The sequence below is a fragment of the Macaca fascicularis genome, chromosome 10 (genome assembly GCF_037993035.2).
Source record: "Macaca fascicularis isolate 582-1 chromosome 10, T2T-MFA8v1.1".
NCBI lineage: Eukaryota > Metazoa > Chordata > Mammalia > Primates > Cercopithecidae > Macaca > Macaca fascicularis.
Window position 1 is genome coordinate 28,788,816 of NC_088384.1, and position 22,607 is coordinate 28,811,422.

Below are 22,607 nucleotides of genomic sequence, written 5' to 3' on the forward strand. Positions count from 1 at the left end.
GGGCTGGGAGAGGCGTGAAGGCCCAGGGCTTCCCCTCAGTCTCCCCGCAGGAATGGGGAGGAGGTGAGGGCAGCCCGAAGCCTCGCGTGGCTGGACTACTCACCCTTCAGGTCCATCCAGCTCTGCTCGGCGAAGCTCAGCACCTCCTGGTTCAGCAGCACCTCCAGACCTCTGGTCCCGTTGGCCAGCCTGACCTCCACCACGTCTGAGTTGCCCTCCTGGACGGCCATTGCAGTCAGCCCTGTGCCACGGGTCTGTGTGCCTGTGGTGGTGGGAGCGGAACGGGCGCCACTTGGCTCCAGCCTCCCACCTTGGATCTACCCTGTGCCACCCAGAGCAGCCCCTAGCCCTGGCCTCACCGTTGGACATCCTCCCGGGCTGGGCCCGCGCCTGCACCCTCAGGTCAGTCAGCACTGCCTCTAGCAGCACGTACTCTCCGCGCCCATTGAATGTGAAGTTGGTGCCGTCAAAGGTCACAAAGTGTGGGTCTCCGAAGGCGGAGGCTGGGGTGAGAGTGGAGGGTCAGGTGGGGTGCACCCCAGCCCAGCCCGATCTTTCCCAGGGTCCGGGGCACAGGATGGCACCCACCTAGTCGCGGGGGCCGGTAGTTGCGGCAGTCATTGGAGGGCCGCCGTTGCATGTAGCGGGCGCAGTCGGGTGCCCAGAGGCAGCAGTAATAGAAGCTGAGGACATCGTAGAGCCAGTGGGACATGCCGGGCACTCGGGGTGGCGTGCGGAACGGGGGTGCGCCCCAGTCATGGCCGCGGTCGGGAGTGCTGCCGCTGCTGGAGTCAGCCGTCAGGAGCTGCGTCCCGTCCGCTGTGTAGCAGCACTGCTGACCCGAGCCGTACCGAGGGCTGCGGGAGCCAGTGGGTCACGGCCAGGCCACTGTTGGGAGCCCACCCCTGTCCCCAGTCCCCACCCCGGCCCCAGCCTGGGGGCTCACCTGGCCTGCACAGAGCGCACACAGTGCACGGCCCCGGGGTGGTAGGTGCACACACTGCCCTGCTCCATGTCACAGCCATAGTCCGTCTGCAGAGCAGCAGGTGGCTGTCACCCAGTGGCCTCCGGTTCTGTCATCCCCTTCCCGAGGCCAACTCTGCAGGGGCCCTGAGACCCCCGCCCCACCCTCCAGGACACCTCTGTCTGCCTCCCCTGGTGCTGTCCTCAGTGGGGAGGCGACACCCTCATCCCCTCTCCTGGGCCCTGATTGGAGGCTCACGAAGAAGCGGCCGGAGTCCGCCCGGGCCTGGGTCAGGGTGCAGGGGCAGTCCGGCAGCTCCTCTAGGAAGCTGGGCAGCTGATCCTCCAGCTCCTCCCAGGCCTGGCACTAAGTGCGTGCCCAGGCCACAGGGTCCTCTCGGAAGTCATTGCTCAGGTGCCAGGCCAGCGCGTGGTCATTGGTCCAGAGCGCCTGCACGTCCCTGTGGAGACAATGATGCTGGAGCTGGGGCCAGGCCACACCACCCCATGGTCGCCCACTCTCCGCACCCCCAACCCGGGCTGCGCAGGCAAGCATGATGGGCCGCAGGCAGCCGGGCCCTCCGCCCATCACCCGTGCCTCCATGCCTTCTTTCTTCTGCCCCGCGTAATTTTTTTTTTTTTAAGACAGAGTCTCGCTCTCTCAGCCAGGCTGGAGTGCAGAGACATGATCTCAGCTCACTGCAACCTCTGCCTCCGGGCTCAAGCAATTCCCCTGCCTCAGCCTCCTGAGTAGCTGGGATTACAGGCATGTGCCACCAGGTCCAGCTAATTTTTGTATTTTTAGTAGAGACGGGGTTTCACCATGTTGGCCAGGCTGGTCTTGAACTCCTGACCTCAGGTAATCCACCCGCCTGGGCCTCCCAAAGTGCTGGGATTATAGGCGTGAGCCACCATGCCCGGCCTGCCCCGTGTAATTTTTGCTCTCCTGAGAAACCTCTCCTGAGGTGGTTACGTGGAGTGCCTGGGGCTTGTGTCCCTGCACAGCCCAGGGTTGTCATCATCCTCAGTCCCACAGCTCTGGCCCCCAGTGAGGACTCTGCAAGGGGCGCTGGTGTGGGGTATGAGCCACCTGAACGCCTTTTCTCCACCTCACAGGGGTCAGCAGCACCCGGCGAACAGCAGCAGGAGGAGCTGCGAGAGCAGTCGCTCATGGACAGAGCTGCACTTGGGCATCTCCTGCCACCACCCCCTCCCCAGGGGAGCCCAAGGTAGGGGAGGTTTGGCGTGGAATGAAACGGGAGTGAGGGACACAAAGAGGTGGGAAATGGGAGGGCTCCAGCCCCACCAAGTATGCAGAGACTCCCTCATTGTCCTGGACACCACAGGGCCACCTGCAGGTCCTCTGTGCATGGGCCTGGGAGGCAGACCTGCCCTAAGGGTGATGTGGAGACTACAGGTGCCACATGAACCAGCGCCCACTCTAGCCATCAGCCTGCAGGTTGACTAAGGATCAGGCCAGGTTTGAACCCATGCTTGACTGGGCCAGGACCCGTGGCCAGAGCACCTGGGCGCTCCTTCAGTCCTGTTCTGCAGGAAGGAGGACAGCAGACTTTAGGACCCCACAGCACGGCAGTGCTGACCATTTCACCCTCTTGGTCTCCTTGAGGAATAGGGACGGGGAGCCCTCTGGGGATGGGCGAGGTCTTCCAGGACAGGCTTGATTTTGGTCCTGTTTTCTGAGGTTGGGTTAAAACACCGACCATGGCAGAGGGGGCACAGCTCGGGTTCCCACACATCACTTTTCACAGCCTCCAAGGGCAGCAGTGTACGTGGAGGAGACGTTTCCCATGAGGCCAAGGCCTTCAGTGCTCACCGATGCCCTCGGCGAAGTTGGGGTAGAACTCGTCGGTGAAGAGGGGCTCGGGCAGCTCACGGAAGTACAGCTTCAGCGTCCCTGCGATGGCGTTCATGTCCATCTCGCTCATCATCACCGACACGTCCTTGTTATCTGGAAAGAGCATGGAAATGCAGCGGCCTCCTTCAGGATCCCGAGTGAGTCTCCCACCATCCCTGCCTTGGCTAAAGCACCGTCCCTGCCACGCTGACCACTGTGCGGGTCCCTCCCCGGCTTTAAGCAGCTCATCTGACCCCTCCCAAGAGCTGTGTGTGGTTCTGTGTCTGCAGAGTTGGTGGGGGTGCATGGGCATTCCCATTCCTCTCCCCTGCTTGGCCCGATGTCACGGCCAGGAGGAGGCCAGCACGGCAGGACACAGTGCCTGTGTGGGAATCGGGTGACTCTGCCCTGTACATAGCAACCACCCCTGCACCAGTGTCTTCTGATGGCAGGAAGGCTGTGGGAGAATCTGATTGGTTTCAGTGTTTGAATCAATGTCTTCCTTTGGACCCAATGGGCCACTGGTGCTTATGTCCTCATCACAGGCCAGGTCTATTCTGGGCCCCCAGAGAGAAATTACCACAGGGCCCACCCAGGGGTGATAGGCATTCTAGGGGTCCTGGTCAGGGTCAGTGGTGTGTGCCCCAAAGAAGGGTCTGCAGGCACAAAATCCTGTTGCTTTGAAGATGCTGGAAAGGACCCTCTGGGGCCTCTGTGTCCTCCTCTGGCACTTGAGGCAGGTCCATGTCTTTCATAGCCTGAGAGAGTTGGTGAAATGGAGGCAGAGATGCTGCAGCCCCAGCCTGAGCTGGGTCCCATCAGTGTCCTCTGCCCACCGCATCCTCACACAGGGCAGTGGACAGACCGCACTGAGTCCTGGGCTTCCACCTCCTGTCCACCCCCAAGGCAGGAAGGCCAAGGCCCCACAGAAGCCCCTGGTTCACCCCAGCAAGTGGCATGCATGGCTAGGATGGTTTAAAAACTGGCTTCTACAGAAGCTATTTCTATAATTCTTGTCTTCTCTTTTTTAAAAATAGTAACACTATAAATGAAGAAAAGACACAGAAGAATGTGACATGCCCAGACCATGGAGCACTCTGAGATCTCATCGCGGACACCGCCTCCCACACCTCCATCCTGTCCTCCCCAGGCCACCAGTGACTGACGTCGAAGGCTGCCTTCAGTGCCTGGATGTCCGTGGCCACTCCGGGCACGCGGTAGATGCCCACCTCCTCCATGCCTCGGCGCTCGAGCTCCTCCACGCACTGGCGTACGACGTAGGGCACCTCGGACCTCTGTCTCCTGCAGCAGTAGGGAATGTTCTCAGTGTCCCGGCAGCCCTGCGTGGGCCACACACAGGAGACCTGCTCTATGGAGGTGGAGTGAGGATGATGGTTAAGGTGACTAGGTGTGGGGCTGCACAGAGAACCTTCTGCATGCCTGTGCTCCCTCTGCAAGCTCAGTCCTCATTGCATGTACTGTCTCAGGACCTTTCAAGCAGCCAGAACCCCTGCAAGTCACACATGATCTTTGTGGGAAGGTCAGGAGGCCTGTCTAAGTAAAGTCAGCACAGAAAGGGCATCTGACAGATTCCAGGCCTGGGGTTAGCAGCCTGTGTCCCCAGCTGGGAGATCAGACCCGGTGTTGGTCCTGCCACCCGCGTGCTGTGTGAGAAGAGAATCCCTGACCCCTGCCCTGGGCCTGGGCCTTAACATACATCCGAGGAATGAATGAAGGGTTGCCTCAGCACCAGCGCTCTAAGTCCTGCGCTGCTAAGTGCTTTACTCCTCTGAGTCCTAGCACTGAACAATTCCAATACCGCCACACAGGACACTAGAGTAAGAATACTTCAAAGTTAGAACAGAGCGCTGTGCTGAGGCCTTAACTTTAGCTTTGTTTTGCAACTGGGTTTAGGAGCACATCAAAGCCGCTTCTCAAGCCACCCTCATTAGCAGTGGTTATTTGGGGGGGCTGCTGCTGGAGTCCTCGCTGCTCATGCCCAGAGCCCTCCCAGAGTGCTACGCAAGTGGCTGCCGTGCAGTTGGGGGTGAGTGTGCTGTTTAGACACAGAAAGGAGTCTGGGGTATGATTGATGGAGGCCCCGGCCCACATGACCAGCAAGTTCAGAGGCCCAGCTGGATTCCAACCTGGGGAAGCAAATGAATTCTCAGAGGAAGTGGTCTGTGTCTGCAAGAACTGCTCTCAAACCCAACAGGCTTCTCTTGGCAACTGACTCGTGACAAAGGGGCAGGGGTTATGGCCATTCAACAGGAACCTGGGACCATGACAAATTCCAAGCGAGGGCAGAAAACTGTGCACTTGGGCAGTTCCTGGAGCCAGCCCTACTGCTTCCAAGCAAGGCGGCAAGGACATTCCTGAGCTGGCGTTGAGTAAACACAGGAGGTAGCTGAACACACCAAGTGTTCCCTGGGGCCTGACCTCTCTGTGCAGCGGCCACGCAGAGAGAGGAGAGACCCACACATGCTCTTCTCTGCAGAAACAGCTGAAGGGACAGGCACCCTCAGTGCATGAGCCCAAGCCCCTCCCCACTCACTTGGTGACCACAGCAATCTTGACTCCGAAGACCCCTGTTTTCATGATGGCATCCTCTTCAAGTTGAACTCTCTGCTGTTGAACTTGACCAAGAGCTTTACTTCAATCTATAGAGGGGAGAAGGGGCACAGTCCACTAATCCTTCTGGTCCTCATAGCCCAAGGTCCCAAGGGCCCCTTGGAGTCTCATCAAATATTTCCACTCCCAAGGCATGCAGAGGTCTCAGCATGGGGTAGGGCTGCCCCTCAGGGAATCCCCTAGTCTACCTCAGCAAGAGCCAGGATTGTTGAAGATGGTGTAAAGGACTGGCTTCTGCAGAACCACCTCCTAAAATCCCCGCTGCGTCTCTTGGTTGCTTACTTTTTTTTAAATATGGGGTCTTGCAATGTTGCCCAGGCTGTACTCGAACTCTTGGGCTCCAGTGATTCTCCTGGCTCAGCCACTAGAGTAGCTCAGACCATAGGTGTACTGTGCCCACTCTCTCTTTCTTAATAACAATTAAAAATTAAGTAGGAAAGACAGAATAGTATAAGAAAAAGCCAAGAATCATCAAATATTAACATTTTACCATATATGCCCAGGCCTTTTTGGGTGTGTCATTGCTTTTAAGGTCTAAACCTTTCTGGGGTACCTAAAGACAAATCAGAGGTCTCCATTTCTACATGCAGTCCCCAGGTCACTGAGTGGAGGCCCCACCTGTCCTGGTGGTGCCATGAGACCTTTGTTTGAGGAGGGATGCTCAGGGCCTGGCTGGCAACTGCATCCCAGTCAGTGAATGACGGTTCCCGGGCACAGTGATTCTGCTCTTCGGGGAACCTCCCTCCTCCAACCAGGCTCCGTGTCAGACGCTGGCTCAGGCTCAGCCACCTCTGACGGATTTGAAAATGAAGAGGCCACCCTACCCTTCTGGGGGATGTGGACACCAGGAAAGTCCCACGGACACGTACCCCATTCATGGTGATGACAGCATACTGTCAGTCTCTGTCCTGCAGGGCCTGTGGGTCCAGCTGAAAGCAAGGAGTCATGATTGGCAGAGGCCCTGGCGTCTGTTCAGAGGCTGCACGGGGCAGCAGCCCACACCCGCCACTTCTCCAGTCCTTAGTCAGAGGCAGAGCCTGACTGTGGCCAGCATCTCCACCCAGAGGCCAAAAGAGGTAGAATAAGGAGGGGCCTGCCAGACACCCCTGGAACCCAGGGCCCCACTGCTCCCAGAGCCCTGCTGCCTGGGGTCCCCACCCCCTCCTCCCTCTGCCCCTCCCAGTTGGGAGCTGATGCGCAGGCTGGCAGACTCCACCCAGCTCCCATCACCACGGGTGCTATGTGGAGCTCAGTGAAGGGCGAGTTGTCCAGCAGCAACTTCAGTAACAACTCCTGGGGGCCTGGTATCCACTGCTGCTGTCTGGGGAACTGTGGACACTGTTCTCCCCCTGCACCATGAACAGCTTGTGGCAGGAGCCTGCAGGCCACACCAGTCCCGTGGTTCAGAATCAGGCCCAGGATGACCCAGAGCCAAGCCCTAAATCAAGCAGCTGGTGAGGCGGCCGGGGGGAAGCCCCTCTGTGACCCCTCTTCTACCCCCACCCAGCCCTGTCCAGGCAGCTAGCCTGCAGGAACTTGTCCTTAATGTCACCTGAACACAGTCTGTGCTGGTACGAAACACCCTGTCATGACCAAGCCACACGTCCCCCGTCCGTGAAGGCTGTCTCCCGTTTTATGGGGAGCACAAGCTCTGTGTCAGCGGTTCCTGGATACACAGAGACCACTGGCTGGGCTGGGTGAATGAGCAGTACCATCGTGTTAAAAATACACCTTCCTGGGCTCCACCTGTAGAAAACTGGACTCATAATCTGGGTGGGACCTGGGATTTGCACAACTAGAAACCCCAGGTAGTTCTGGAGTGAAGCCAGGTCACGGAGCCACCGTCTGACTCCAGACAAGGCCACTGCATCTGGCCTTGTGTTTCCACCCCTTGATGCAGGTGATGGTTCATTTCAGCCACAAGGCAAGCTGCCTAAGAGCAGGGACCACACCTCATGATGCCTGCACACATTCACGTGCGTGCACACATACACACATACGACGGTGCTGAGCACAGCCCCAGGCCTAGAGAGGAGCTGAGGACAGGCGGCATGTTCACTGCAAGGGACCCTAGAGACCACAGCCACCTGGGCCTTCTGCAGGTGAAGTGGCTAGAAAATACGAAGTTCTGGAGCAGGTCAAGGAGCCCAACCAGCTGCCCCTACTTCACAGACGTGTGCACCTGGGCCTCCCTCCCTGCACCTGCTCAGCACAAAGGCTCACCACAGGCACACCTGGGGCGTGACCCCTCCTCACCTCCCCTTCTAGGTCCTACCAGTTAACGTTTCCCAGGGATCTGAAATGTACAGCCAGAGTGACACAGAGAAGCAAAGGGTGGCAGGACGTCTCCCACCAGGGGCTATGTGGCCACAGGCTCTCATTCTGCTTCTGGCCCTGAAGGTTTTCAGAGGCCACACTCCAGGCCTCAGGGACCCCACCCTGAGAAGCAGCAGCTGTGAGCAGGGACCGGTCAGTCAGAAGCCACACACAAAAAGGAATCTCTCAAGTGGCACTTCCCCCAGAGTGAACCCTAAGCAGAGGCAGGAGAGGATAACATGAGGGATGGGGACAGAGTGCGCTTTCTCTGGAAAGGGAGAGTTTAATACCCCTGCTGGGAGCTTTAAAAAATTGAAGCCCTGCCTGTAATATCAGCACTTTCAAAGGCCAAGGCAGGAGGATCACTTGAGCCCATGAGTTTAATACCAACCTGGGCAATATAGTGAGACCTTGTCTGTATAAAAAAAAAAAAAAATTTTTTTTTTAAGGTAGCCAAGCATGGTGGCACATGCCTGCAGTCCCAGCTACTTGGGAGGCTGGGGTGGGAGCACTGCTTGAGCCTGGTAGGTGGAGGCTACTGTGAGCCAAGATCATGCCATTGCACTCCAGCCTGTGCAACAGTGAGATACCCTGGCTCTAACTAACTAACTAACCTAACTAACTAACTGGAAACATAGAAACGTGTTAAGCAGGAGACATTCTTCCCTTTCCTTCAAAGAACAGCCATCACTGGGCCCCTCTCCCCTTGAAAACTCAGAACTGGCAGAAGCAGCTAACAAGCAACCCAGAGTCCAGGTAAGAAAAGAGAAAGAGAAGCGGTCAGACATCAGGCGGCTGCCTCTCTGAGCCCCCCTGGAACCACGGCCCACATGCCAGCCCATTAATGAAATAATAATGAAAACTACTCACATCTAACAGGAGATTAGACATCCAGATAAAAGAGGGTCAGATATCCCCAAACAATGCAATGCAAAGGGTCTTTGCCATGGCAAACTGTAATCAGACTATTTAAAGTCAATGTGAAGATGCAAATTCTAAAACCACCAAGAGAAAAGGATCTAGTCACCTATAAAGCAAACCCCATCAGATGAAGTGCAGATTTCACAGCCCAGCAAATAGAAAACATGTGCTTAAAGGCATAGGAGGCAGAGAAGAACAAGGCTGGAGACAGGCAAGGCCAGCATTCCCCTCAAGATGACAGCCAATCCTGGAAGAGGAGGCTGAGAGACAGAGCAGTGGGGTTTTTTTCTTTCTTTCTTTCTTTTTTTTTTTTGAGACGGAGTCTCACTCTGTCCCCCAGGCTGGAGTGCAGTGGTGCGATCTCGGCTCACTGCAAGTTCCGCCTCCCGGGTTCACGCCATTCTCCTGCCTCAGCCTCGCGAATAGCTGGGACTACAGGTGCCCACTACCATGCCCAGCTAATTTGTCATATTTTCAGTAGAGACGGGGTTTCACCGTGTTAGGATGGTCTCAATCTCCTGACCTTGTGATCCACCCAACTCGGCCTCCCAAAGTACTGGGATTACAGGTGTGAGCCACCATGCCCAGCTGATTCTTTTTCTCTTCTTCCCTTTTTTTTTTTTTTTTTTTTGCTGAGACAGGGTCGCTATTACTTTTAATGGCAAAAACCACACTTACTTTTGTACCAACCTAATATATTGCTCAGGGTGGTCTCAAATTCCTGGCCTGAAGTAATCCTCCTGCTTCAGTCTCCTGAGTAGCTGGGACTATAGGCGTGAGCCACCACACCTGTTCTAGAGCAGTGTTGTTGACCTACTCACGTGGCTGAGGGAGGCAATGCCATAATGCCCCACACGTGGGGTGCAGGTTTCTTACTCTAGGAGTGACAGTCAACCAGAAATAGAGCAGCCCTCAGGAGCACTGGATCCAGCTTCAGATCATCTCAGCCGCTCAAATGCATAAGGGAGATCCCAGAATTTCAGACTTCTAGGCCTCACGTTATTTTATTTTTATTTATTTATTTGAGACAGCATCTCACTCTGTTGCCCAGGTTGGAGTGCAGTCTCAGGATCATGGCTCACTGCAGCGTCGATCACCTTGGTTCAAGTGAGACTCCCACCTCAGCATCCCAAACACCTGGGACTACAGGCACACACTACCACGCCTAGCTAATTTTTTATTTTTTGTAGAGATGGGGTTTCACCATGTTGCGCAGGCTGATTTTGAACTTCTAGGCTCAAGCAATCTGCCTGCCTCAGCCTCCCAAAGTGATGAGATTACAAGCATGAGCCATCGTGCTGGGGCTGGAAATTATTTTTAAAAATTATTTCTTGCTGGGTACAGTGGCTCACGCCTGTAATCCCAGCACTTTGGGAGGCTGAGGCAGGCAGATCATGAGGTCAGGAGTTCGAGACCAGCCTGACCAACATGGTGAAACCCCATCTCTACTAAAAATACAAAAATTAGCCAGGCATGCTGGCACCTGCCTGTAATCCCAGCTAGTCGGGAGGCGGAGGTAGGAGAGTTGAACCCTGGGATGTGGAGGTTGCGGTGAGCCGAGATCATGTCATTGCACTCCAGCCTGGGAACAGAGCGAGACTCCATCTCAAAAAAAAAATTATTTCTAACAATTTTTATACACACCCTCCATTGCCAAATTAAAAACAACCAAGCAAACAAGGAAATAAGACAGCAGGAACAAAGCTCAAGAGAAAGCAGAGACAATTTTTTAAAAGGCCCATAGGATCTCTAGATTATGAAATTGTCAGACCATGAACTTTAAAATAAGTACTTTATATCTATATTCAAGGATATAAAGAAACAAAAATTTAATCAGAAAACTGGCCACTATAAAAAAATAGACGCACTGGGCATGGTGACTCACTCCTGTAATCCCAGCACTTTGGGAGGCTGAGGTGGGTGGATCACCTGAGGTCAGGAGTTCAAGACCAGCCTGACCAATATGGTGAAACCCCATCTCTACTAAAATTACAAAAATTAGCCAGGCATGGTGGCACGTGCCTGTAGTCCCAGCTACTCGGGAGATTGAGACAGGAGAATCTCTTGAACCGGGAGGTGGAGGTTCCAGTGAGCCGAGATCGTGCCACTCTACTCCAGCCTGGGCAACAGAGCGAGACTCCGTCTCAAAAAAAAAAAAAAAAATGGAGGCTGGGAGTGGTGGCTCACGCCTATAATCCCAGCATGTTGGGAGACAGCGGGGTGAATCACATGAGGCCAGGAGTTCAAGACCAGCCTGGCCAACATGGCGAAACCCGTCTCTACTAAAAACACAAAACTGAGTTAGGCATGGTGGTAATCCCAGTTACTCAGGAGGCTGAGGCACGAGAATCGCTTGAACCTGGGAGGCAGAGGCTGCAGTGAGTTGAGATCGTACCGCTGAACTCCAGCCTGAGCAACAGATAGAGACTGTGTCTCAAAAAAAAAAAAAAAAAAAAATGGAATTAGGAACTCAATTTGAACAGCACAGTAGACACAAACATAAAAAATAAATAAATAAATAATGAACTGGTATTTATTTATTTATTTATTTGAGACAGAGTCTTACTCTGTTGCCCAGGCTGGAGGACAGTGGCATGATCTCAGCTCACTGCAACCTTCACCTCCCGGGTTCAAGCCATTCTCCTGCCTCAGCCTCCCAAGTAGCTGGGGTTACAGGTGCCCCACCACCATGTCCGGCTAATTGGGAGATAGTTTGATACAAAATGTACAAATTGAAGTACAAAGAGAAAAATAGACAGAACACATAGGAAATGGATTAACAGACATGGGAGATACTTTAACAAGGTATAAGTCATGTGAAATTGGAGTCTCATAAGGAGAGAAGAGAGAGGATGGGAAAGACGTAATACTTGAAGAGATAAAGCTGAGAATTTTCTAAAATGGATAAAAAAGAATGAAGTCATAGAATGAAGAACCACCTAAATGCATCAGTGTAAAACTGCTCAAAGCCAAGGACAAACCTTTTTAAAGCAGCCAGAGGAAAAAAGATACTGCCTTCAGGCCGGGGTGTAGGGGTTGCTCACACCTGTAATCCCAGCACTTTGGGAGGCTGAGGAGGGTGGATTACCTGAAACGAAGAGTTCGGGATCAGCCTGACCAACACGGCAAAAATTCATCTCTATTAAAAATACAACAATTAAGGGGCCAGGTGCGGTGGCTCACACCTGTAATACCAGCACTTTGGGAGGCCAAGACAGGTGGATCACAAGTTCAGGAGATCGAGACCATCCTGGCTAACATGGTGAAATCCCGTCTCTACTAAAAATACAAAAAATTAGCTGGGAGTGGTTGTGGGCACCTGTAGTCCCAGCTACTCGGGAGCCTGAGGCAGAAGAATGGCGTGAACCCAGGAGGCAGAACTTGCAGTGAACTGAGATCACGCCACTGCACTCCAGCCTGGGCGACAGAGTGAGACTCCATCTCAAAAAACACAACAACAAAAAAAGACATTGCCTTCAAATGAGCAAAATTAGATTGAGAATTGGCTTCTCAATAAAAACAGGAGAAATCAAATACAAGGGAATCATGTTTTCAAACTGAGGAAAGAAAATATCTGCCAACCTAGAATTTTATGTGCACTAACAATATCCTTCAAAAGTGAAAATGGCCGGGCATGGTGGCTCATGTCTGTAATCCCAGCACTTTGGAAGGCCGAGATAGGTGGATCACTTGAGGTCAGGAGTTCAAGACCAGCCTGGCCAACATGGTGAAGCTCCATCTCTACCAAAAATACACAAATTAGCCAGATGTGGTGGTGGGCGCCTGTAATCCCAGCTACTCAATTCTTGAGGCACAAGAATTGCTTGAACCTCAGAGACGGAGGTTGCAGTGAGCCAAGATCTTGCCACTGCACTCCAGCCTGGGTGACAGAACGAGACTCTATCTCAAAAAAAAAAAACAAAAAACAAAAAACAAAAAAACAGGCCAGGCATGGTGGCTCATGCCTATAATCCCAGCACTTTGGGAGGCCAAGGTGAGTGGATTGCCAGAGGTCGGAAGTTTGAGAACAGTCTGGCCATCATAGGCAAACCCTGTCTCTACTACAAATACAAAAAAATTATCTGGGCATGGTGGTGTGCACCTGTAATCCCAGCTACTCGGGAGGCTGAGGCAGGGGAATTGCTTGAACCAGGAAAGTAGAGGTTGCAGTGAGCCGAGATCGTGCCACTGCACTCCAGCCTGGGCAACAGAGTGAGACTTCGTCTCAAAAAAAAAAAAAAAAAAAAAAAAATTAGCCAGGCGTGGTGGCTCATGCCTGTAATCCCAGATATTTGGAGGCTGAGACAGGAGAATCACTTGAACCCAGGAGGCAGAAGTTGCAGTGAGCTGAGATCGCACCACTGCACTCCAGCCTGGGCAACAGAGCGAGAGAGCGAGACTCGGTCTCAAAAAACAAATAAAAAAGTGAAAGTGGAATACGTATATGTGTGTGTGTGTATATATGTGTGTGTGTATGTGTGTGTATATATAGATATAAATATGGAATATATATGTATATTTTGGCCATGACATGGCCCTCAGGAGATCCTTGACTATGTGTGCAAAGATATTTTTTCCCAAATATATTTTTATAAATAAAAATAAAGGGTAACAGAAGAAGTAAATGTTTGAGTAAATCTAAATGAATGTTATTGTTATAAAATTGTAGTAGTATAGAAAATGGTATTTTGTGGGGTTTAAAATAAATAAAACATACTGAAATATGTATGGGTAAAGTTATATATCTGGGATTTGCACTGAAATAATGTGGGGTAGAAGGAAGCAGGAAAGAGAAAGAGTATACATGAAATTAGCTTGGCCATAAGATTGTTGTTGAAATTGAATGGATACATGGGGCTTCATTATACAATTCTGTTTATTTTTACATAGCTCTACACTCTCAACATAAATAAGAATAAAAACACAAAAAACACACAGATACATCTATGCACGCACACACAAAAACACACACACACACACACATATATATGTGTGTGCAGTGGTGCGATCTCGGCTCACTGCAATCTCCGTCTCCCAGGTTCACACCATTCTCCTGCCTCAGCCTCTAGAGTAGCTGGGATTACAGGCATGCGCCACCACGCCCGACTAATTTGTATTATTTAGTTAGTTAGTTTTTTATTTTATCTTTTTTTTTTTGAGATGGAGTTTTGCTCTTGTTGCCCAGGCTGGAGTGCAAAGGTGCGATCTCAGCTCACTGCAACCTCCGCCTCCCAGGTTCAAGCAATTCTCCTGCCTCGGCCTCCCGAGTAGCTGGGATTACAGGCATGCGCCATCATGCCCGACTAATTTTGTATTTTTAGTAGAGATGGGGTTTCTGCATGTTGGTCAGGCTGGTCTCAAACTCCTGACCTCAGGTTGTCCTTCCGCCTCGGCCTCCTAAAGTGCTGGGATTACAGGTGTGAGCCATTGCGCCCAGCCAGTTTTTTGTATTTTTAGTAGAAACAGAGTTTCACCGTGTTAGCCAGGATGGTCTCGATTTCCTGACCTTGTGATCTGCCCGCCTCAGCCTCCCAAAGTGCTGGGATTACAGGCATGAGCCACCGCACCCAGCTGCACATATACATATATTTAAAAAACACAAAAATATTAGCATATAAGTCATTGGGGGTAAATTTCATTCCTGTTCCAAGGTTCTTGTACTGACTAGGAAGGGGATAGAAGTACTAACTCATAGGCTAGGCGCAGTGGCTTATGCCTGTAATCCCAACATTCTGGGACGCCGAGGCAGGCGGATCTCTTAAGGTCAGGAGTTCAAGACCAGCTTGGCCAACATGGTGAAACCCTGTCTCTACTAAAAAAAGAATACAAAAATTAGCTGGGCATAGTGGTGCACGCCTGTGATCCCAGCTACTCAGGAGACTGAGGCAGGAGAATTGCTTGAACCCAAGAGGCAGAGGTTGCAGTGAACCAAGATTGCTCCACTGCACTCCAGCCTGGACAGCAGAGCGAGACTCCCTCTGTCTCAATGACGACAACAACAAAAAAGTACTAGCTCATGTTAGACTTTGGTAAGTGAAGGATGCATGTTGTAAGCTCTAAAATAATCTACTGTCTCTTTTAAAATAACTCCAAGACTGCACAGTTACAAAACTAATAGAGGAGGAAATTAAATAATAAAAATAATAAATGCAAAACAAGATGTGGGAGGAGATAAGAAGAAAGAGAGTAGGCATGGAAAACAAATTGGTGGTGGCTTTCAACCCAAATAAATAATTAGTTACATTTAAAAGGATAATAAAAATTAAACTAATTGGAAATAAAAACCCAACTAATGCCTTTTATATAAGGATACAGAAAGGTGGAAAATAATGAAAAATATGCATGCATTAACCAAGAAAGCTGTATAACTTCTTTTTTTTTTTTTTCTTTGAGATAGAGCCTCACTCTGTCTCCCAGGCTGGAGTGCAGTGACATGATCTTGGCTCACAGCAATCTCTCCCTTCTAGGTTCAAGCGATTCTCCCACCTCAGCATCCCAAGTAGCTGGGACTACAGGTGTGCTAACTTAGAATTATATTAGCCACACCCGGCTAATTTTTGTGTTTTTCTGTAGAGCCAGGGTCTTGCCATGTTGCCCAGGCTGGTCTTGAACTCCTGGGCTTCAGTGATCCACCCACCTCAACCACCAACAAAGTGCCGAGATTACAGGCATGAGCCACCATGCCCAGCATTACTATTTTTAATGAAGTAGACTTTAAGAAGAAAAGTATTATTAGAGATAAGAGACATATCACAGAAAAGAAGAAGTTACGAGGAGCCGGGAGCGGTGGCTCATGCCTGTAATCCCAGCACTTTGTGAGGCCAAGGCAGGTGGATCACCTGAGGTTGGGAGTTCGAGACCAGCCTGACCAACATGAAGAAGCCCCATCTCTACTAAAAATACAAAAATTAGCCGAGCATGGTGGCACATGCCTGTAATCCCAGCTACTCGGGAGGCTGAGGGAGGAGAATCGCTTGGACCCAGGAAGTGGAGGTTGCGGTGAGCCAAGATTGCGGAACTGCACTCCAGCCTGGGCAACAAGAGCAAAATTCCATCTCAAAAAAAAAAAGAAAAGAAGTTACTAGCTAGTTTCAGTATTACTTAACATCCAGGAAACTAGATGTAAAAGGTTTTTAGAGAAACTAAACCAATAGGTTATACATAGAGAGAGATTTATTTAGGAATTGGCTCACACGGTTGTGGGGACTAGCAAGTTTAAAATCTGTATGGCGAACCAGCAGCTTATAAATTCAGGTAAGAGTTGATCTCGAAGTCTGGAACCTAAAACCTGGAGAGCAGTCAGCAGGCCAGAAACTCAGGCAGGATTTACATGTTATAGTGTTAAAGCAGAATTCCTGCTTCTCTGGGAAACCTCAGTTTTACTTAAAGTCAACTGACTGTCAGCGTTAATCACATTGTTTTACCTAAAGTCAGCTGACTGTCAATGTTAATCACATCTATGAGATAACCTCCCAGCAAGATATTGAGAAGTATTTGACCAAACAACAGGGCATCATAGCTTAGCAAAGTTGACACATAAATTAACCATCAGGAGTGAATAGAATATCCAAAAAACAAAGTACTAGGGGTAGTATATCTTATATAGCTCTTATAATTATATAAAATATAGAATGAAGACATTAAGATAAGTTTTAGAACAAAAATATAAACTTTTTTTTTTTTTTTTTTTTTTTTTTGAGACCAAGTCTTGCTCTGTCACCCAGGCTGTAGTGCAGTGGTGCTATCTTGGCTCACTGCAACATTTGCCTCTTGGGTTCAAGTGATTCTCCTGTCTCAGACTCCCAAGTAGCTGGGATTACAGGCACCCGCTACCATGCCCAGCTAATTTTTGTATTTTTAGTAGAGACGGGGTTTCACCATGTTGCCCAGGCTGGTCTCCAACTCCTGACCTCAAGTGATCCACCCGCCTCGGCCTCCCAAAGTGCTGGGATTACAGGTGTGAGCCACCATGCTCAGCCAAAAATCACCTTTTTGACAAGGATCAAAACAGTCATTAAGCTGGAGATGACAGACCTCACTGTCACCATGCTCCTTTTGTATGTCTACTAGGCACGGTGCTGGGTTCACACTCACATAAGCCTTAGGAATCTGCTCCCAGGGTCTCTGGCTGTAGCAGAATCCCAGTAATAAAACCTGATGCTGAAAGAGTAGGAGACGGAAATTTCAGTGAGCCGAGATTGCGCCACTGCACTCCAGCCTGGTGACAGAGTGAGACACCATCTCAAAAAACAAACAAACAAAAAAAGAGCAGAAGAGACTGGACTCTGGGAGGGCCTGCTGGTGAGAGGTGAGCGCAGAGGGCAGAGATGGAGGCAGGAGCATGGGCTTCTGGTGGCCCCAGCAGACCCTGCGGCAGCATGGCCAGGGGCCCCTGCAGGGAGGGATCTCGGCCAGGATGACGCTGCAGCAGGCCTCTTCCTGAGGCCCCCAGCCAGCCCGGCCAGGGTCCCAGCGTCCAGTGACCCCTGTTCCGCAGCAGCAGCTGGGGCCAGCCCCAGGCTCTCTTCCACTCCCAGCTTCTGAAAACAGGAAGTGGAGAGAGTTGTTCGATAAAACACTGCGGCAAACCACATCCTCTCTCTTCACCAAGGGAGAGTTTGAGGGAGTGCCGGCGGAGGGAGCATTAGAGCAGAGACCCCCTAGCCAACCACTGACCCTCACGTACACAGCAGGGCACACTATGGAGACCCCCAGACAGTCACTTGGGGAGACCCAGTAGGTCCAGACTCCACTCAGAGATCTGTGGCAGCAGGTCCCCACTCCCAAAGGCCACGTGCCCACGGTGGTCTCTGGTGCCTGAGACCCCAGTCTCATTTGCATCTTTGCAACTTTGAGTTTAAGTGGGTGCCACATCTCTGTATGTCCTCCTGAGCAGAGGAGGGGCACAGCCTCAGCAGGCATCAATCCCTCAAATCCCCTAGGAGCCACCCGGGAGACCAAGCAGTCACCAGGCTCTACTTGTCCCTGAGCTGCCATTCTCAGCCCTGTGGGAGGAGACAGAAAGCCATGAAGAGAAACCAAAGGACCAGGTCAGGAGGGGCTGGGGGGTGGCATGAGCAATCAGGGCAGGGAAGGATGGACAGATGGGGGAATGGAGGGAGGAAGAAATGACTCAAAAGGTGAATGAATGAACAAAGAGAGAGAACGGCCACGCCTCCCTTGCTTTAGTTTACAAAGCACTGGGATCCTCCCAACAGCCTGCAAGACAGAGCTTCTGGGAAGCAGACCAGGTGGCTGCAGGGAGGGGAGGCTTGCCCCGGCTTTTGTGGGCCCAATGGCAGGCAGGGGGCAGGAAGGGGCATCCTGTATGTGTCCTCTCTGCAGTGGCAGCAGCGAAGGCCTCCCTTGGGCTGGGTTTCCTGGGAGAGGGTCAGGAAACACCCGCCGTGGCCCCTCTCCACCACACCCTCATCCCGGACACCAAGTATCAGTCACTCAGCTCAGGAGACCCAGGCCGTGACTCAGGGAGAGAGGATGTGAGGGGTGGGGCACCAGGCTCCCCAGGACAGAGAAACCCGAGATGTGGCCCCCAGCTGGAAGCTGGGGCAGACTGGCTGTGGCAGCATTGTGTGTACCCCAGCAGGCCAGTACCCACACAGGGAGCCTCTGAAGCCCTTCACCTATGACCCTGGGAGAAGACCCCAGCCTTGGAGAATTGGCCTCACTGAAGGGGCCTGTACTGGCCCCACCTGGGATGTGCAAATGGGTCTCCTGAATCCTGGAGCCAGGTGTGGACTCACACATGACTGTCCCTAAATCACCATCTGCCCCATGGCAGAGAGTGCCATGGTCCCAGGTGCCAAGGGCTAGAGGCATGGTCTGTCTGCATTCCCCACATGGACGTCTTGTAGTCACCAGCGTTCTGTCACCCCCTGCCACCTGTTCTGTGCAAGGGCCCTGAGGCTGCCTCCTTGTGCCCAAGCCCTGCAGGTGCTGAAGCCCACACACACACGGCTCCTGCTTCCTGGGCCAGTGCACTTGTACACACACGCACACACACACTCACACACGCACACATACATACACCCACACACACACGCACTTACACACCCACACATACACATACCCACAATCACACACATTCACACACACCCACACCCCTCCCACACAGTCACACTCACCCTCCCACACACACACCCAAACACAATCACACATATTCACACACGCACACCCCCTGCACTCACTCTCACACATACACCCACACACACACCCAAACACAATCACACACACCCACACACACATACACACACACCCAAACACAATCACACACATTCACACACCCCCACACCCCCCACTCACACACATACATACACACTCATACGCAATCACACACGCACGCCCACACACTCACACACTCAAACACACACGCCTTCTCCAGGAGGGGCTGGCTGCCAAAGGCCACCCAGCTTCCTCCCACGTCTCACTCACAGTCCAATATTTGAGCAGACCTTGGAGTCAGCAGCAACAGTAGCGTGGGCAAAGGCCTGGGGGCCACAGGGAGTCTGGTGGCGAGAGAGGACCACAGCCAGCACAGTGACAGCCAGCCCCAGCCCCAGCCCCAGCAGCACCAGGCTGACCAAGGACCCACAGCCCTGGGCCATGGCTCTGTGGCCCAGGAGGAGAGGGGAGGCCGGTGGGCAGACACAGGGACAGATGGGTGGGCAGATGGATGGACAAGAAGATGCACAGATAGAATCAAAGGTAATTGGACAGATGGACAAATAGGTGGGGCCACAGATAGACAAGAAGATGGATCGACAGACAGGCCAGATTGCTGGACAGAGAGGACAGTAAGAGAAAGATGGTCAGATAGACAACGGGACAGAGATGGGCTTATAGATGGGTGGACAGGCAGGTCTGAAAAGCGGGCTGCCAGGTGAATGGGTAGACGGCTGGCAGCTGGCAGCTGTGGCGAGCTGCTGCCCTCCCCAGGTACACACTACAGAGTGGCCAAACTTATGCCTCAACTTCTAGTTTTCAGCTCCTGCTTGTTCCTGGCAGGAGGCCAGGCACCAAAGTGTCTGAAGGGAGTTTTCCTTCCCTAGAGGAGCCAGCTGCTGTGCTAACTCCCTCACTGCTGGTAGGACCCAAGGCCCCACCTGCCACTAACCAGAGCCCAGGGTCACACTGTCCCAATGTGCAGGAGAACTTGGTGCCTGCTGCACTGTGGTTGTCAAGTGGGGGCAGAGCTCCCAGGAATCTCCGCACCATTCCCGGGGTTCCCAGCAGCTCCGGGAAAGCAGAGCTGGGGCTGCTCAACTATCTCCCCTGGATCCAGCAAGGCTGCCCCTCTCTGAGAGTGGAGCCCCACTCCCCAGTTCCCATCTCTATCCCCTAACCCTCTCTGCATGGCCCAGCACAGGCAATATCGAAGTGGAACTGAACAGAGACCGAGGGAGGGGGACAAAAGGTGGTGTCACTTAAAACTTTGGTTCAAGTCCCTATGCTTCTGCAGCCTGGTTTGGGTTCCACAACCCCCTAAGGATGACCAAGGGCTTCTCAGTCCGCAGAGAGGACAGGGGGACTTGACAGCATCAAACGCTGGTGACTACAAGACATCCATGTGGGGAATGCAGACAGACCATGCCTCTAGCCCTTGGCACCTGGGACCATCCATCCCTGGGACTTGCTGTCCTGGAAATGCAGCGTGGGCCTCCAGGGAGGGAGGCTGTGCCGCCTAGGTGCCACGCCCAGCCTGTAGCTCTTCCCCACCCTGGCTACGGGACTGCTTCCCTGAATCCAAATCCGCTATTACTGTGCTGGCAGCGCAGCCTCTCTGGGGACACTGGCCTGGCCCTGTTCTCCCCAGCCCTCAGGGTGCCTAACCGGGAGGCAGCCAGGGGAGTGAGGACCCACTGAGGGGCTCTGTTGACCAGGCTCAGCAGGGGTGCAGGTGATGTGGGTTGGAATCCTTCACACATGGCTCCTCCAGTCCTCCCCACTTCCTTCCCAGCTGAGCACTGCCTGCTCCAGATGTCTACACCTGGAGTCTGGGACGCCCAACTGGGCAGCAGAGAAACTGAGGCACAGAGACAGACTGTGTCCTTACAGGCCACACAGCCTGCCAGGCCCCTATGTCCAGCCAGAGCCCCTGGTCAGCCTGGGCTGGAGTGGTTGTTTACAGGCAGACTGTTCCCACGGCTGCCTTTCGTAGTGGGGGCCTGTGGACGCCTCCTCCCAACCCGACCCGACTCCCAAGTCTCAGTGACTTTGCTCAACCAGGAGCTGAAGTGCATTCCTGGGCTCAGGCCAGCCCACCCACCCACCCACTGCAGTCCTGGAAGCCCAGAGGCCAGGGCAGCAGGAACAGTGGAGACAGCAGCGGAGGGGACGTCCCCCCTCCTCTCCCCACCACCCTGGTCAGGCAGAGGCCAGGGTGCAGGGACCGCCTGAGCAAAGGCCCAGGGAAAGGAATGCGTGTCATTCTGGTTTTGGACTGAGGCACAGCCAGGGAGGTCCCTGAATGTGCTTCCTCAGGAAATGATGGGGGAAGGGACAATGAGAATGAAGGAGAGGATTTAAGTCTCCCACCCCCACCAAGGTAGTCCTGGGCTGAGCCCCATGGGACCTGAAGAACCAGGGTGAACCCCACCAGTGCTTCGGGTCCAGGAAGCCTCATGGCCAGCTCCCACTTCTCTTGCTGCTGTGCAACCCAGAGCAAGGCCTGCCCCTCCAGCCTCAGTCTTCTCCCCTGCAAACGGGGCCACAGCCTTTCCTTTCAGGCCAAAATAAGGATTGAGGCCGCGTGCAGTGACTCATCCCTAAAGTAATCCCCAAAGTAATCCTAGCACTTTGGAGGCCAAGCTGGGAGGACTGCTTGAAGTCAAGAGTTTAAGACCAGCCTGGTCAACATAGTGAGACCCCATCTCTATTTGTTCAAATAAAATTTTTTTAAAAAATTAAATACATAAAATAAGGATTGAGGAGTGACGGGTACACCAGTTGAGCCCACCTCCATCTCACCCCTGGGGAGCCCCAGGGACACAGCCCTCCAGGGCTTAGACCCGGTGGTACTCAACTCCGCAGGCACAAAACCCTGTTTGTCTGTGGGCCCTTTGGTATCACCAGGTTTTCGGGGCTTCTAAAGGAGAGCCCCGACCTGGCTTCACCTGGGCCCTGGCCCCAGTGCCCCTGGTGATACCCAGATGCTGGGCTGTGATCACCGCCCCCCACCAGCCTTTCCCAGAACCCTGCCCCAGGTGTTGGAACTGTGCTCGGAGGAGGGAGCAGACCCCGAGGGAGGCCGGGAGGGGCTGCCAGTGGTGAAGGCTGCTGTGTCTAGCTGTTCCCTTCCAGACCCACTCCCTCTGGGCTGCGTCCCCAGCTGGTCCAAGCCCTGATCCCTGGAATCTGGGGACCTCTTCCCATTTGCTGTTCCCTGAAAACCAGGCCTCCCTCTGGAGAGGGTCATAAGCTTGGGTTTCACTCTGGGCTTATACTTGGAAACCCCCCAGGGGCTTGGCTCTGACTAAGATGTTTTCCTCTAGCGTGATGCCCAATTCCCATTCCTTGGAACTCAGCTTCACCTCCCGTGTCATTAGCAGGATGAGTTGGATGCCCATGGGTCTGAGAAGGTGCCCAGGTTCCCAGCATCAGCTGGCCACCCACTGCCTAAGAAAGCACCAGGGGCGCGGCACCCCCTGGTGGCTAGTCCTAGGTGTCACTGTGCAGCCCCAATAAGGGAGCACCTGGCCCCAAAGTCCAATGGATCAGGGTGGGAAGGGGCAGGGGTTGGCATGGACCTTCCCCTGGTCCCTAGCCACGCACCTGGCTCTCCCCACGCTGAAGATACTGAGGCTAGTTCCAGCGACCGCAGTGTGAAGATCTCCGAATCCCACCTCTCCATTCCTCCCCAGCCAGATGGTTCCATTTCACACACAATACACTGAGGCCCAGAGAG

At 53.0% G+C, this 22,607-nt stretch overlaps 2 protein-coding genes and 1 pseudogene across 2 annotated transcripts; 1 reads left to right on the plus strand and 2 right to left on the minus strand.

The window, feature by feature from the left end:
- Positions 1-5,943, plus strand: part of LOC102123222 (glutathione hydrolase 5 proenzyme-like) — a 68,746-nt pseudogene extending 62,803 nt beyond the window's left edge.
- LOC135965260 (sushi domain-containing protein 2-like) lies at positions 96-1,552 on the minus strand. Its single transcript, XM_065521784.2, has 6 exons — positions 1,499-1,552; positions 1,223-1,330; positions 947-1,032; positions 589-857; positions 360-503; positions 96-262 (listed from the first exon to the last, which is right to left on the minus strand). The coding sequence occupies exons 1-6, from the start codon at positions 1,550-1,552 to the stop codon at positions 96-98; spliced, it is 828 nt and encodes a 275-aa protein (XP_065377856.1).
- Positions 2,787-5,452, minus strand: LOC102115976 (breakpoint cluster region protein-like). The gene is made up of 3 exons (XM_045364407.3): positions 5,373-5,452; positions 3,981-4,120; positions 2,787-2,932 (listed from the first exon to the last, which is right to left on the minus strand). Exons 1-3 carry the CDS (start codon positions 5,414-5,416, stop codon positions 2,787-2,789), a joined length of 330 nt encoding a protein of 109 aa, XP_045220342.2. The 5' UTR covers positions 5,417-5,452.
- Positions 5,944-22,607: the final 16,664 nt, after the last annotated feature.